The 17587-nt window shown below is 35.0% G+C and overlaps 2 protein-coding genes across 3 annotated transcripts; both read left to right on the forward strand.

Annotated features, from left to right (window-relative positions):
* The first annotated feature begins 1519 nt into the window (after positions 1-1519).
* On the forward strand, positions 1520-7616 carry LOC126715003 (uncharacterized). Of its 2 annotated transcripts, none has more exons than XM_050415431.1 (11): positions 1520-2050; positions 2148-2234; positions 2839-3015; positions 3784-3872; positions 4777-4865; positions 4966-5069; positions 5236-5335; positions 5409-5487; positions 5614-5728; positions 6592-7123; positions 7268-7616. In XM_050415431.1, exons 1-11 carry the CDS (start codon positions 1777-1779, stop codon positions 7359-7361), a joined length of 1740 nt encoding a protein of 579 aa, XP_050271388.1. In that variant the 5' UTR covers positions 1520-1776; the 3' UTR covers positions 7362-7616. The 2 variants fall into 2 exon arrangements, with proteins under 2 accessions (XP_050271388.1, XP_050271395.1); XM_050415438.1 differs by having other exon boundaries at positions 1523-2050; positions 5412-5487.
* A 1353-nt stretch (positions 7617-8969) lies between these two features.
* Positions 8970-17059, forward strand: LOC126715034 (protein CHUP1, chloroplastic). Its single transcript, XM_050415464.1, has 10 exons — positions 8970-9099; positions 11083-11343; positions 11613-11701; positions 11848-12600; positions 13313-14671; positions 14769-14900; positions 15296-15477; positions 15773-15884; positions 16275-16418; positions 16757-17059. Exons 2-10 carry the CDS (start codon positions 11235-11237, stop codon positions 16853-16855), a joined length of 2979 nt encoding a protein of 992 aa, XP_050271421.1. The 5' UTR covers positions 8970-9099; positions 11083-11234; the 3' UTR covers positions 16856-17059.
* Positions 17060-17587: the final 528 nt, after the last annotated feature.

The raw sequence follows: 17587 nt of genomic DNA on the forward strand, positions 1-17587 counted from the left end.
GATATATTGGAATGACAAAAAAATTCATATGATCGATCCTGATTAATATGTTGATGATCCAAAATATTACAGTCTTGGTTGTTGTATTCTTTATCCCTGCCTGTGAAAGTATTATAGCTGTGCTGTAACCTGTATGAGTGTCAAAATCTTTAGAAGACAGGTACAGAAGAGAAGACACACTACTCTATGCCAGAATTTTGTTAGGCAAAGTACTCCCCTTGTTATTCTATATATAATGGTCTGTTATTAAAGATTAGGAAACTCAGTTTTCATTGGGGTTTTGTTGGTTTGTTTGGTAGTTTGCTAAACTTGATTATTGCTTCTAGCATGACTGAATGGACATGTTAATTAAAAACTTTAATGATTTTGTAATTCACTCAGAAATTAAAATACTAATATCAACTAGGGGAAAAAAAATAGCATAAAGAAAGATAATACCATAAATCATTAAATTAAACATAAAAATAATAATATTACTTCTTTTCATTTATATTTTTTAATTAATTCGGGTCCAAACTTATCTTTTGTCATTCTTAAGTAAGTAGATCAAATGGCTGAACTTGACCAAATTGGACTGAAATCAATTGAATGGACCAAAAAATCAAAATGGACTAAAATAGACCGAGTTAGATTGAAATCAACTAAATGGATCGAAGTGACCAAAATGAACTGAAATAAACCGATTTAGACCAAACTAGATGGTAGTGACCAAAGTGAACCGTATTGGACTCAAATCATCGGCCACATCACTAATTTTTTATTGATTTATTCTTTTAATTTTACGATAATATTAAATATAGTTACAGCTTAACTCATGTATTGATGACAAAGTGAATCTAATTTCTTAGATTTAGATTTAGATTTTTAAAAATTTTACCTCATAAAGTAAGATTAAATTTTAAAAATATCCTATTAAAAAAACTGCAGCATTTACATAAAATATTTGGATTCTAGAAAACAACCAAACCTAACAAAATTACTTCAATCCTGCGTTTTCTTAACAAAAGTACTTCAACTTTGTCGAAGTTTCATAAAAATGAAAATCCTCAAATTATGGAGGAAATGACACTCCCCTGAGTGGTTTATATAAATGTGAAGATAAATACATATCTTCTTATAACAATGAATTCTGTAATAAAACATTTTATTTCCAAAAAAACAAAAAAAAATTTCTCATTTATACAAACATAAAGGAGTGTCATTTGTCTAGACTCTAGAGTCCAAATTTAGGGAGTGTCATTTCTTCCATAATTTGGGTATTAATTATTTTATAAAAATAGAATATTCTAATAAGTACCATTTGGGAGAGGGGGGATTAGGTAGATTTGCCCGCCGGTTGGTAATATTGTTTTAGTAATTTTATTTATATTTTTTGGAAATATGTGTGGGTAAAAAAGTATGAAAATTCTTGTAATATTGTTTAAAAACTGAAAATACATGTTTAAACACATGTACCAAACATGCTAATTTATCAAAAAAAAAAAAAAATTATAATAAAAATTTTGGGAGTTCTTTCTTGCCTTAACAAAATCATAATAAAGGTCGCCTTAACAAGTAACAACCAACTTATTGCGTAGTTTTAAACCCAAACCAACCATTTCTCTCTGTCAGTCTCACTCACAGTCTGTTCTCAACTCCACTCCATTGCAATTGCAACACAGATAGATACTCATATACTCCCATGTCCGATCTCAGCTCACAACACAATCCCTAACCCTAAAAATCCCAAAATTTTTGCCCCCAAAACGAAACAAAAATCAGCAAATTCAATTTCAAATGTGTTCCTCCTCGTCTACCTTTCTCTTCGTCCCCACTCACAACAATCCTTCCTCACTCTTACTACTACGACGTCGTATTCCCCCAATTCTCTGCAATTCCAGACACACAATCCCAATCCCTAACCCTAGACCGCGACTCCATTTCCATGCCTCGCTTGCTCAGAATGACCTCGAGCTGTCTTGGTCCTCTCCGGACCAGAATTCCACCACCGACTACGGCGGTTGGGCTTTCATTGAACCTCCGATCCCCTACAAGAAGAAGAGCAAGACAGGTTTTTTTTATCTCAAAACCCCATTTGGTTAATTTCAATTTTGAATGATTATTGAGCTGGGTTTTTGTTGTTGTTGTTGTTGTTGGTAAATGTGCAGGGTTGCCTACATTTGTGATTGGGGGAATTGGGGCCTCATTGGCTATTCTAGTGGCTGCCATTGCTCACTTCTCACTATCAAGAAGAGGTTAGCTGCCACTACTACTACTACTAGCTACAAAGTTAATCACTTTTGCTCTTTTGGATTTTGTTTTCAACTGAGAATTATTTGTACATTTGAAGAGGGTGTTTGGGTTTGGCATGTCATAGAACTCGGGCCAGTTGGGGACAATATAACTGGTTTGAATTGTTTTCTGTTTGGTAAAATAAATGAAGTAATAGATAGGAAAACTAACATTGTTCAATTTTGATGGTCTTTCAATTTTGGTTCAGCTTTTATCAGAACTGAACTGGTTCTATGGTTTGTAGAACACCACCTTATAGTGCCAAGAGTCTTGTAGCTCAACTGGCACTTTCTGGTGTTTCCATTGAAGATGTCCAGGGTTCAAATGCCCCCTCTCCTCTATTGTAACTATCAAAAAGAACACCACTCTATTGTATTTTAAAAATTGGTTTTTCTTTTTTTTAGTTAATGATACAGTGGTTTGTTAGGCTAATGAATATTTTTAGATGGACATGAGATGGGCAGTTGGTAAATTGGTTGATGGCACAGTAGTTTCTATTTTTTTTTTTTTTTTAATAAAGGAATTTTGATTTTGATTTTGATTTTGGGTTTTGGATTTTTTCTTAAGGTCTCAAGTTTCAATTTGGTAGTCCATTGCATGCTTTGCATGGGATATTAACTCCAACTGGTACCAAAGATGATCAAAACGAAACTACGGGCATTGCTGCATCTGATGAGAGCGATGTGGTGTCTGGTGCCAGCCCAGATGGTATAATTAATGGTGCTGCTAAGACTGTTACTTCAGGTATTTTCAGATCAAAGGTTTTAACACTTCTCCTAGTGTTACTGTCTTTGTTATTTATATGTTTTTAAACTGTTTAGGTATCCTCATAATTTGGGGTATTTACTATTTGCAATGTGCACCCTAAACCCCCCCCCCCTCCCCCCCAAAAAAAAAATGCAATCAACTTGTTAATTCCAAGTTAGTGGGTAGATTAATTTGAAATATGGTGTTGATTGTATAATTTTATGGTTTAGGGTATACCGTATACATTGCAATTGTCTCCTTAGTTTATAATGAATAACTGTGTACTAATCCTCATTTAGGCACTGATTTGGACAATGGGGTGGGTGGACATTGCAATTGGTTTTTAATTAGGGCACACATTGTAAATATTCCCAAAGTTTAGGGTAGATAGTTGTAAATTGTAATTAACGAAAATAATTAATAAATAACTAAATAATTTCCTAGGTTTTTCAATTTAGGAATAACTTTGCAGTGATAAATCAGTTTTAATTTACCTGGATTTGACTAGGTCTGAGCTGGTTAGGACTATTAGTCTATTACCATATGATTATGTCTTTTCCTTCATGAGCTATTTGTTTTATTATTTGTTTGAATTGAGGAAAAAAGGAAAATTAAAGGATGGATCCTTGTAATTTAGTTCCTCATATGTGGTAGTAGCAAAGATTTGGATTTATATTAGCATCTTTTATCTTTTCTTTTTAGCAGCATTCTAATAACCTCTCTCTTTTAATGAAATCAATGTTCCTATTCTGAACATGTGCTCAGCATCTATGGACAAGCTTGAACGTATTATAATTCCAGCTGCTGTGGATTCTACTCAACAGGAAGCTTTATCAATATTGAAGAAACTGAAGGTGTGCCTTTTAAAGCATAATGTGTGGGTGTGTGGGAGAATAGGGGATTAGAACTTCTGAAAAACCTTGCATAAATTTTCTAATGAACTATATCAGCCGTATTTGAGTCATTATACATTTTGTTTCTTACTTTTTATTAGTATAAATACATTAATTAGTTTGAAGTAGCATAGGTATAAAACATCGGTTATCTCTACTATTTACTTATCAAAAAGAAGAAGAAGCAACATAGGTATATATCAGAGAGAGGCATATGTCATACAAGATTCTGAAGCTACCAAAATGTTTACTCTTTGTGGGAGGAATTAAGAACAAAGGTGGGAGGAATTAAATATGAAATGCATGTGGATAGTGTTGGAAGGGTTAAATGGTTAAAGTTAGCTCTTTTATTTTTTATTAGCTTAGTCTTTTAAGATAGGTGGTAATTTGTCATGGTTTCAAAGAAGTTGCTCTTGAGTTCAATCTTGTCTCCATGCTACCTTCCATTTAACTTAAAAACTTTTGTATGTTGAGAACCATTCAATTTAGGGTAGCTTGGGTCCCCCACGTGAGAGGAAGTTTCAGAATAAAGGTGATTAAAGTTATCTTTTCCTATCAGCTTAGGCTTTTAGGATAAGTGGTAAGTTGTCCCGACAACTAATGTGTAGTCATTGGATAAACAGCAGACTTTTGAAGTACTTGTCTTAAAGCACGATGGGACTTCCAATATATCTTTTTTGTTTAGCTAAAATTGCTATTGATCTTGTATCATCAATAGTTTGTGTGCCTTACAACTTTCCAGTTCTGCATATATGATAATATGACTTTTTGTATGTAATTTTAGCTATAAGATTGTAGACTAATTTGAAAAAGCTCTGGGTCCAGTTCTGAGCATAAATATCTGAACTGTAATTAAGGTATACAGATCATTGAAGATGATGTCAAGGCAGATGAATTGTGCACTAGAAGGGAATATGCAAGATGGCTGGTTCAAGTAAATTCGTCGTTGGAAAGGTAGCAGCTGGTTTGTACTTATAAATAAAAAGATTTTTGACCTGTAGAAGTTTAGAGTAAATGCAGGTCTGGCTTAGAACTTATTGTTTGCCTTTAATAGGAATCTGAAGCACAGGATCTTTCCAGCAATTTCACTTTCGAGCTCTATGGATGCTGCGTTTGATGATATAAGTGTTGAAGACGCAGATTTTGAGTCAATTCAATGTAAGGCTTAAATCTGATGTTTGCCTGCTATTTCAAGGGGATATGGAATGGTTAAACCTAGTGCCCTGGGGAGAAGATATTTATTTTGGGGTTGTGGATGGGGCATTTTTTTTTTTTTGGCTGTAATTTCTTTATAATGAACTTTGCTCTTGGATTTGCCATTCAGGCCTAGCAGAGGCTGGTGTCATTCCCAGTAAGCTATCAAATAAGAACTCGAGTGATAATAATTCAGATAACCAAGGGCACATTTATTTTTTCCCTGAGAGGTACAATATGTGCAGCACTTTTTCTAATTATTTTTAAATTTCCATTTCTCTTAATAAAAAATATCTGGTGCAGCAGGTTTCTCTCTCGTCAAGATTTGATTCACTGGAAAGCCCGGTTAGAGTATGAATTCATGCCAGGAATAATAGAACAGGTAAAGAATATTTTCTAATGTAATCTTCATTGATATTGTTTCTGATTTTATTTTTTGAATATACATCAAAGTGACACTTCATCAGTCTTTCATAGCTTTTAAAAACCTGACTTGTTTACAGTCCAGATATCAGCAAAAGAATTGGGTTTTCTGGATTGGAGGGAGATCAGTTCAGATGCATTGGCAGAACTTTTTGTAGACATGTCGGCTGGGGACAAGAGCATAGTGAGAAAAGTATTTGGTATTCCTTCTTCTTCCTCATGTTTTAAAATTATGTTTCTCAAGCCCATGGACATAGACACAAAATAAAAGGTTATATTTAGTGAACAAAGCTCCCATGTTTGCGGGGTCTGGGAGAGGTGATTGATCGGCAGCCTGACCTCCAATTTTACGTTATCAAAGGCGTGCTCACAAACTTGTATATATAAAATTAAATTACCGGTTTGTAAAATTTGTGGAGCTTTTGTGAATGCAATCATTCACAAATATACACACACACACACACACACACACACACACACACATATATATATATGTATGTATTTATTGATAAGTAAGATTCCCCAAGGGGAGGAGGGGCCAAACTATTGACATCTGCTTTACGAGATGCAGTCCCAAGCTGATTGTGTTACCCTTAGAAGTACAATCATTGACAAATATAACTCAGACTGTCATTTCCACACATAATTCTATATACCGTTTACATAAATTAAGCTTCTTTGGCCAATAAAGTGATGTAACTGTTAGGATCTGTTGAGCGTAAGTACAAGAGTAAAGCCAGTGAAAAGATATAACAATTTGAAAATATGAAAACTTGCTACTATTCCTCTTTAATGTTAATAACAAAGCATAGATTATTAATAAGCAGACTTTTAACGCTCATCATGTAGATTTCTTCATCACCATTCTCTCTATATAATCTGAGGCTTGCATCTAATTCAATTGGGATTAATGCTTAGTTGAGTTGAGTAGATCCAAGCTTGCGCACTCCTGTTTCTATATGTAGGGAGTTGTTCATATTTCCATGCACACGCATAGATGTGTTAAAGTGAATCACTCACATTGATGAGAAAACGGAAACCGTGTCAAATTTACCATTTGCAGGACAGAGCAAGCGGCTTCAACCAAACAAACCTTCAACAAAAGCACAAGCTGCAGTGGCACTAACAAGTGGAAGGATGGCAGAAGCAATTTATATTGAATTAGCAAGACTAGAAGTTGAGAATTCTGCTAGGCAAGCAGCGATGGAAGAAATTAGGTCTGAGTTACTTGGCAGAGGAGATATACAGAGGTATTGGGATGAGAAGCTGATTGAACAGAAAACTTTTGGTTTTGAGGTGGAGAAGGTTTATTTCTCCGCGCTTAGTGATTTGGAACAGGAGAAGATTGTTCAAGAGAAGGTTTTTGCTGAGCATTTGAAGGAGAAGGCAGCCATGGACTGTCAGAAGCAACTTGCTCTGAGTCTAAAGAAAGAGGTTGATGAGATGTCAGAAAAGCTTGTGTATGAGAGGACTTTGTATGTCACTGAACAGTGTAATTTACAGGATATGCGCAGTGAATTACAGAACAAGCGGGAAGGACTGCTTGATACAAAATCTATACTTGAAGCTGAGAAGGAAGCTCTCCGGATTCTTAGGTAATGAAGCAACAGGGTATTGCTTTTTATTAATTTTTTAAAATGATATGCTAATATTATACTGTTGGAGATAGCCATGTGCTAGGATTGTAATTGTGTTATAATATGTCTGTTTAGTCTAATTAATGGAAGCATTTAATGCAGATCTTGGGTAGAGGATGAGGCGAGGAAAAGTCAATCTCGTGCCAAGGTTCTTGAGGAGGTTGGTCGAAGGTGGAAATGGGTCAACCAAGCTTGATATTCATAGTCCGCTAAGTGTAGAGATTTGCAGTTGCTTGTAAAAATAATAGAAAAGGGCTCTTTGTGGAATCCCTTATTGTTTTTTTTTTTTTTTGTGTATTAAGACTTTTTGTAAAATTTTGGTGCGATTGGTATGGAGGATTTTTTATTTCTTTCATTGTTTGCAGCATACCAGCCATCATTTATGTCCTTCCTCCAAGGGCAGTCAAGATTTAAAAGAAGTTGTTATTATTTATGTTGATTTTCTGCTAAATATCTCACTAGAGAGTCAAGATTTGACAATTTATTTTTTTGTTAAGTGAAAAATGAAAATAGTAGATGAAAATTATTAGTGTTAGTCCGAAGGCCTTTTTAAAATAATGTAATTATTTTCTAATAAAGTATAATCGATACAATTAAGCTATCTATATTCGTTATTGAAAGTATTTTAAATTTTGTAGTTTTCTTTTTCTTTAAGGAAACATAATATATTTTATGTTCAATTATTATACAAGGTGAGATATTTTGTAAATAATATAACGTATAGTTAGAATTTGTTTATAGTTTTCTTACAAACACTTCATCCTTAACATGTCTTGAATGACCTATGACCTAAAGAAGTAGATATATAAGTAAATCTATCACTTGTATTAGAAGGAAAAAAAATAAAAAACAAGAGGTTAATAATATTAGATAATTTTTATTTTATTAAGAAACTAACAATATTACATTGAGAAAGTGACATAATTGTCAATAAAGCAGCTTACATTGAGCTAACAACGTTACATTGAATGAAGTAACTCAATGTTACATATAATATGTCACGTTTGCTCTTAGAATAGACTTGTTTTTTATAATAATATATAATATTAAAAGGTCAGGTTTAAGTTTAATATCACACTATTTAGTGTGCTTTTGTTTTGGCTTTTAAAAGCCAAAATGTGCCTTTTAATGTTGAAAATATAAAATAAGTGTTTGGTAATAATTTCAAGAAGTGCTTTCTTAAAAAAATTGCATTTTGAAATGCAAAGAGTAAAACATTATCGTGTGGACAGCCAATTTCTTAATATGTTTTTATTGAATACATTTTTATTAGATACAAATTTTAACAAATGTATTATTGGATATCTAAATCAATTATTAGATAGAAATTCCACAAATATAATGTTGGATTTCCAAATCAAACAGTAAACCATATTAATAAATGAGTCTCACACAATTGGGTTCAAGTGTTCAACCCTTAGGGACACCTTTTTTTTTTTCTAGTAAGGAGGTGTTATTGGTAACATTATTTTCATAAGAAATGGCTACTGATGCACTTTGACTAATTTTATAATGACCAATCATAATTTATGGATTTTGTTTTCTGCACACCAACATAATTTATTACTTGATTTTAAAATAATAAAAAATAAGGTGAAAGGGGTTTTTTTATTTTTGTTGGCTTAAGAAAGTGAAAGGGTATTTTAAGAAAAGGCAAATTAGACTTTTTGAAACAATAAACGGACCGCGGTTAATTTAGGATGTTCCAGTGAGCAATCTGTACTTTGAATAGACGCAAAAAGAAAAAGAAGAAAGTCAGCAAAGTTAATTCCCGCCCAGGCTTTGACCCTTAAACCCAAAAAGTAAAACCCCTCGCTCAGCCACAGCCCACAGGGACCTCAACCTCAAGTCTCAACTCTTATCTTCTTGTCTGCTTTGCCCATCTCCTCTACTATCCTATGACTCAGTCCTGCCTCTTTTCTGGTCTCCACTCTGTAAGCTTTGCTATGCTCCACATTTTATTTTTATTTTATATTTTTTTTTTCTAGCCAAAACAAAGAAAGTATGTCAAAAGAAAAAAAAAATGAAACATTAAATTTAGCTTTATTATTTATTTATTTTTTCTAGGACCAAACTTTAAGCGTTTGTATTCCAAACTAAATTCAATCATATGGCTGGCTGCGTTGCAAAAAACAGACAATTATACTCAATTATGTGACTGAATTGCAAAAACAGACAAATTAGCCACAAGATTGAATGTACAGTACATAACAAACTGTAGTTAAGTTTTGTCGTTTATTTCATATTCTTGAAGCCAGCTGCGTGTGATTTTGGGCTAGATAATTTGAGGTGAGGATTACAAGAGCCCCAGAGTCACTGGGGTTTCAGATAATGCTTTGGCTGCTACTGAGGGACGGTGGAGTCCATAAAAAAACATGACCCAGAAAACGATTTTTTTTTTTTTCATTTTTATCCTCAACACTATATATTAGTATTAAATTTTTTTTTTTTTTGAAAGTAGCAGCACTTGGACAAGTTCACACCACCAAATTCCTAGGCCAAACTACTTGGATTAAATGATGGAATAATGGATGGAGTCCACTTGTCCACCTCTTTGCTTCTTAATTGCGGTTCATTTTGATGGACTGCTTTTTTTTGGTACCACATGTTGTTGGACTTTGAAAACATATAGGCCAATCATATCCATAGTCTCAGCCAAATCTATTTTCTGCACCAATAGTGGCTAGCGCAGAGAATATTATCTCTGTGCATTTTGTTAGAATTTAATGGAAATTGTTAATTGAATAATTGATTGGGATTGTACTAAAGGAAGCCAAAGATAAATACATTAACTTTATCTAATATACACACCAAAAAAAAAAAAAAAAAACCAAGGGAACAAGTTTGGAGAAAAGCCAAAAAGGATAATATGTGGGTTTTTGGGTCCATCATCTAAAAGTTTAGTTAACCATGTTTTAACCATCTTCATTTTGTGGAAAGCCAAAGGAAGGGAAAGCATGTCCCACCACAGTGCAGGAGTCACTTTGAGTTGGACCCACTATCTGAAATTTTTCCCTTAGGATTGTTGTTGTTAATTTTATCACCACTAATCAGACAAACTAAAACCCTTGGATGAAAGATTCTTTGTGGGTCCACTGCAATAAAAACAGAAGTGTCCTGAAGAGGAATTTGCTTGATTGGCTAGAAATGCAGACATGCATGTAATCTATAAAGGGGGCCCATAAGATCATAATAATCAACTGTTTTAAACCCTTTAATCAAAGCCTATTTCGGTTCAGATTATTTATATGGCTATGAATTATGAATGGTAGATGTATGTTTAATGAGTTATTATCTCATTGGGCAAATAATAACTCATTGAGTTATTATCAAAAAAAGAGTTATTATTATCTACCTAAGCTTGATTATATTAGTGAGAAATTTAATTGCAACAGCACCTAACCATTAGCTGGAAAAGAGCCATCAGAAATATTGTGTGGCATTAGTGACAAAGACAATTTTCTCACCCTTTTTTTCACTGCATGTAGCAGCCATATAGATATACCTTAAAACAAGCAAGACACACACTGAGGGGTACTTGTTTTTGTTCAAATTTATATTTGCTTATCTTTTTGGCTTCTTTTTAAGTGTCTATATACCACTGCACGACTGTACCAACATGTTAGTCACAAAATACTGACTTGTCAATCCCTTAAGAGAAGATTGGCCACTAGTTATTGGTGGTTGCTGTAGTCCTTAGCAAGAGAGTTGTGCTGGAATTCTACTTATCAGGAACTTTGTGAATGCAAGAAATTTAACTCCTTGAAAGGTCCATAAACCTGATAAGATGATAAAGCTGGTGTGGGAATGTTTATAGTTGGATATGGCTTTTTGAGTTTGTGTATAAATGCAAGTTTTTAATCGGGGTTTTGTTTAGAATTGCACCTTTGTCTTGTTAAGCAGTCTGCCCTTTACAGATTCCGGGTTGCAGTTGTTGCATATCAAGTGGCCTGATGAGTTGATATTCATCAATGATGGGATTGGGAAGAAATGGTGGTGGGGTGTCATGGAATTGTGTTCTTTGTATGGATGAGTTGAAGGTTAAGATTTTCCTATCAACTGTATCTCCATGGTAATCAGGTTAGGCCTCCTGGTTGCTGCTTCAATTGCAGCCTATGCAGTTAAGCAGCTCAATATCAAAAGCTCGAGGTCATCGACCTTAGCAGTCAAGCCTTCAGGTACTCGTTTCTATGAGTCATATATATATGTGTGTGTGTGTATATGTGCACGTGTGCGTGGTCCTGTAAGTGTCACTTATTTTTTCCAATCTCAATGCTTATGAAGAAGAAAGTTGATCCCTTTCTTTAATCCATATTTGTAGTCAATAAAACTGTTCTCAATGTATTATGATGGCTAATCTTAGGTTGGAGACTACATTTTTGTCTTCGTTTTTCTTGTAAACTTCATTCTGTTAAGACTTTCATTTTTGGGTAATACTGAAACTCAGAAAATGGAGAGGCAAGCTTTGAACATCAGTTTGAGGAGGGAGACAAAGAGCAAGATAAATATTCTAATGATAGATTCAAAGAGAAGGACGTAAGTACATGTTCAAACTTCAATTAAATTTTCCATCTCTTTATGGCTGTGCAAATCTGACTTGCAAGTTTGATTTGTTGTTTTCTGTAATTTTCTTTAAGCTAAGAAAGTTTTTTGTTTTTTGTTTTTTTTGGTAACTGTTACAGGGGAAGGAGGAAGAGGAGGAAGAAGAGGTTAAATTAATTAGTAGTATATTTAATAGAACTTATGTCAATCCACCTGATATTGATGATGAGGAGATCTTGCCCGAATTCGAAGATCTTTTATCTGGGGAGATTGAATTTCCAGTACCTGGTAACAAGATTGATAAGGCAGAGAAAGACAAAACATATGAAATTGCGATGGCAAAAAATGCAAGTGAATTGGAACGGTTGCAGAAACTAGTAAAGGAATTAGAGGAGAGGGAAGTGAAGCTGGAAGGTGAATTGCTTGAGTACTATGGATTGAAAGAGCAGGAATCAGATATTCTCGAGTTACAAAGGCAACTCAAGATCAAGACTGTAGAGATTGACATGCTCAATATCACCATTAACTCTTTGCAAGCTGAGAGGAAAAAGCTTCAGGAAGAGATTGCACATGGAGTTTCAGCAAAGAAGGAGCTTGAGATGGCAAGGAACAAGATCAAGGAACTGCAAAGGCAGATTCAGCTTGATGCTAACCAGACAAAAGGCCAGTTGTTGTTGCTCAAGCAACAAGTTTTTGGTTTGCAGGCAAAAGAGGAAGAAGCTGTAAAGAAAGATGTTGAAATTGAAAAGAAGCTGAAAGCTGCAAAGGAGTTAGAGTTTGAAGTTGTGGAGCTTAAGAGGAAAAACAAAGAACTTCAACATGAAAAGCGGGAGTTGACTGTAAAACTTGATGCTGCTGAAGCTAGAATAGCAGCCCTCTCCAATATGACAGAGGTTGGAATCACAATGCTCTATAGCATGCTTTTATCCTGCTGTTATGTGCACATCTGCTTTTCTTTCATTTTTCTTATTTGGCTTCTGCATTTGTGATTCTTATGCGGGACAAATAAGATACTGACATGGTTCTCTCTAAGTATGAAATCAATAGATGCATAATATTCAGTCGAAGGGATATAAAGTAGCTATGAAGTAATAAGGATATCAGTATATTGTCTGTTGATTATAGAAGTCAACTTTCATCATCTACAGCATCTTAAAGTTTAACTGTTGACTTAACATCTTTTTCCCATACTAATTTAAACATGTAACTTGTCAAACAAGATATCAGTGGAGATAGTAACTTAAGAATTTAAATATTAATTATTGAGATCATTAGGTAATGCAGTGACACGCATCATATCCACTTGGCTTGTAACTTGGTGACAGAACAACATTGCATCATCTCTGAATGCTTGTTGTACTAGCCCAACTTTTTTTTTTTTTTTTAAATTTCCTTTTCTTCTCTATGACGACCTTGTTCAAGCTTCTCAACAAGGAGACAACTGACTAGGAAGAAGTTTTGATAGATAATTGAAGGATGGCTTTATATAACAACTTGGTTAAAGTTAGTAGGCTCTTTAAAATCATAAATCAAGCCTGTTTTAATCTGTGAGGGTACATGTGATGGGTTGAACTTATTCTTTCTGTGCTTTGCCTCACATTGCAGAGCGATATGGTTGCCAATGCAAGGGCAGAGGTCAATAATCTTAGGCATGCAAATGAGGACCTGTCAAAACAAGTGGAAGGACTTCAGATGAATAGATTCAGTGAAGTTGAAGAGCTAGTGTACCTTCGCTGGGTCAATGCATGCTTAAGGTATGAGCTCCGGAACTATCAAGCACCTGCAGGAAAGATGTCAGCTCGTGATCTCAACAAGAGTCTGAGCCCCAAATCCCAAGAGAAGGCTAAACAGATGATGTTAGAGTATGCAGGATCAGAACGTGGACAAGGGGACACAGATATCGAAAGCAACTTTTCCCACCCATCCTCCCCTGGAAGTGAAGACTTTGACAATGCTTCTATGGATAGTTCCACCAGTAGATATAGCAATCTCAGTAAGAAACCTAGCTTAATCCAAAAGTTGAAGAAATGGAGCAAAAGCAAAGATGATTTAAGTGCTCTTTCATCACCAACCAGATCTCTCTCTGGAGGTTCTCCAAGCAGGGCAAGCATGAACCAGAGACCAAGGGGTCCATTGGAAGCCCTGATGTTAAGGAATGCAGATGATAGTATAGCCATCACCACCTTTGGCAAGGGGGAGCAGGAACCTACTGACTCTCCTGAAACTCCAACTCTTCCAAATATTAGAACAAGGGTTCCATCCAGCGGCTCACTGAATAATGTTGCTTCCTCATTCCAATTGATGTCTAAATCAGTTGAAGGAGTCTTAGATGAGAAATATCCTGCATATAAAGATCGGCATAAGTTGGCCTTAGAGAGGGAGAAGCAAATTAAAGAAAGGGCTGGCCAAGCAAGAGCAGAGAAGTTTGGTGACAAATCATATGAATCTTCAGCCAAGGTTGAAAGAGAGAGACCTCTAACTTTGCCACCAAAACTTTCTCAAATAAAGGAAAAGGCTGCTGTCTCTGGTGATTCAATTGACCAATCTAATGATGGTAAGACTGATTCTCAAACAATAAGCAAGATGAAACTTGCTGACATTGAGAAAAGGCCTCCTAGGGTGCTTCGGCCACCTCCTAAACGATCTGGAGGTTCTTCTGCCAATACAAATTCAAATCCTTCAGGTGAAATACCAACTGCTCCACCTCCACCTGGTGCCCCACCTCCGCCACCACCACCTGGTGGACCACCTCGGCCACCTCCTCCACCAGGAAGCCTACCTAGAGGGGGAGGAAGTGGAGATAAAGTTCACCGGGCTCCTGAACTAGTTGAATTTTATCAGACATTGATGAAACGAGAGGCAAAGAAGGATACTTCATCATTGATTTCTCAAACATCTAATGCATCAGATGCTAGAAGTAACATGATTGGGGAGATTGCGAATAAATCATCATTCCTCTTAGCTGTGTGTTAAATTTTCCCTTTATATTTATTTATCTTCTTATATTGAGCATAAAGCATGGTATTTGTTAAAATTTTTTAAAATTATGCACTGGATCCAGGTGAAAGCCGATGTGGAAACTCAAGGTGATTTTGTCATGTCATTAGCAACTGAAGTTCGAGCAGCTTCCTTCACTGACATAAAAGATTTGGTGGCTTTTGTAAACTGGCTAGATGAGGAACTTTCATTCTTGGTATGCTATTAAGTTTCTCATTGTTTAAAATTACTCTATTTGTTTTTTTTTGGGATAAGTGTAAAATTATTATCTTCATATGTCACAGATACTTAGAATTCTAGATTAGAAAGAGACACCAGTTACATACAAGGATATATAAATATACACACACACACAGGGATATATATGCTGCCATAGCTTTGAGTCCTTTGAAACATTGATTTCCAAGACCAGCTCTCTTCTTATTTTGGAATTCCTATTAAGTAAGCTCTGATTTTTCAGAATATCCTTGGATGTGGGACCATGTATTATTAGACTTTGTGAACAATCTACATACTCATTTCTGAATCTACTAGAAATATTCTTGGAGATCTGTTTATAAATATTTTTTTACTTTTTCCACCTGTAATAAGGTTGATGAACGGGCAGTTCTCAAGCACTTTGATTGGCCTGAGGGGAAAGCGGATGCATTGAGAGAGGCGGCTTTTGAATACCAAGACCTGATGAAATTAGAGAAACGTGTCTCCTCTTTTGTTGATGATCCCAAGCTTCCATGTGAAGATGCTCTGAAGAAGATGTACTCATTGCTAGAGAAGTACGACTTTTCTTCCCATTAATGTTTGTTTGATAAAATAGAGCATTAGGATTATGGCTACATTGTAGCACATATGATTTCAATTATTTTGAAATGCCATCTTCCTTGTATGTGAGAATCTTCAATCATCCTTTCATTTCTTTGAAGGGTTGTACTTTGCCCCAACATCTTCCAGTAAAGTAATAACCTGTTAGGAGAACATTTATTTTCTTTTGTACCTTGCCTAGCTAATATCCAATTATATGAAGTATATCTATGATTTTTAATTCTTCTCTATTCTCATGTATTTTGGCAGAGTGGAACAAAGTGTGTATGCTCTCTTACGTACGAGGGACATGGCTATTTCACGATACAGGGAGTTTGGAATTCCAGTTGATTGGTTGTTGGATTCAGGGGTCGTTGGCAAGGTATGCTTTAAACTGAAGGAAAAGGTTCTATTTTAGTTGATTGTGGAGTTGGTTCTAAAATGTTGCTTGATTTATTTAATTTTACTCGGTGTTATTTGGATTATGGAACTAGCAATGTTCAGGGTACAAGATGTTAAGGCTGATTGGAAATAGTTTGCCAATGATCCTGTGATGACGATATAATTCAAGTTGATCAGCTTTCATTTGTTATGCCAAATTATATAGCGAGGTTGATGGACCCATTATAGGACCTAATAAAGTCTTTGCGCACTAAATGATTTAGTGTAGATAAAACATATATTACTTACCACTGGAAAAGGTGTGTTTGTGTCTGTAGCTGCTTCCATTTGTTATGCTGCAGTAAGTGATATAGCATTTTCTTCATTGCAGATAAAGCTCTCATCTGTACAATTGGCAAGGAAGTACATGAAACGTGTAGCATCAGAACTTGATGCACTGAGTGGACCAGAGAAAGAGCCAAACAGAGAGTTTTTGGTTCTGCAAGGCGTGCGTTTTGCTTTCCGCGTTCATCAGGTAGCCCATATTCTTTACTAGCTTATGCTGATTACAAAATGGACTGATCTAAGGTCTAAAGAAGAGGACCATCTAACTAATTGATTTACATTTAAGTTAAAATATGGTAGCTAAATTGTGAAAAATTGCAAGAGTGGGTTTGAATCTCTACAGTTGTGAATATTGCAGGAAGTTTTTATTGATAAATTAAATACTTGCCGAGTCTTCAAGCATAAAACAATTTTTTTTTTTGTTTTTCTCTACACTGGTGCTTAATCTCATTTCAAATAAAATTGTACATATGAAAATTTTGAATCCTTAAAGGTGTGATTATAATATTGACTTGGATTTTTTTCCAGTTTGCTGGAGGCTTTGATGCAGAGAGCATGAAGGCTTTCGAAGAACTCAGGAGCCGTATCCATTCAAAAATGGGAGTAGACAATAAGCTGGAAACATGAGGATTTTTTTTGTTTGAATTTTTTCCTTTTTATTTTTATTTTTTTGTTGTATAATTCACCTGACTCCATGTTGAAGAAAATATAGATCATATATTGTACAATGACCAGTCTAATTCAAGACACAAAATAGGGGGAAAAAAGAAGCAGCAGCAGAAGAAATCATGTAAAGTAATTTATAAATGCTCTGAGCTTCTATATGCTTAACTCTGGGTATAAAACACACTAGAAACAATGAAACTTCAAGCAAATGAATCAATTAATGGAAAAAGTTCAGCATGGAAGCCAAATAACAAGAGCATGAAGCGTTTACTATGTCATCACAATGGCCATTGGTTTCTAAACCTAGCCCCCAATGCATAAAAATTGATCACTTGAATAAGTGATGGTGATGTCTTTTAGACTGATTGTGATTCATGCCTTTTGATTTTTTTTTTTTTTTTTTTTTTTTTGGGGGGGGGGGGGGAGGGTTTGGTGGAAGAGTACAATTGTTTTTTTCATCAGATATTTACAGATTCATATTTTTTAATTTGGCTAACTTCTAGTGCCTCACATCTTTTGTACAAAATCCAGTACATTAATTGATGAAAAAAAGTTTTATATGCACACTTGGGAAGGAAATAAATTAATCTGGATGGGGGAATGAGACTTTATTTGTGGCAAAAGACCAGATTGGGGTCTCTTAACATCAAATCCATCTTCAAGACAGTTTCTTTTCAAAATGTCAACAGTATG

The sequence above is a fragment of the Quercus robur genome, chromosome 1 (genome assembly GCF_932294415.1).
Source record: "Quercus robur chromosome 1, dhQueRobu3.1, whole genome shotgun sequence".
NCBI lineage: Eukaryota > Viridiplantae > Streptophyta > Magnoliopsida > Fagales > Fagaceae > Quercus > Quercus robur.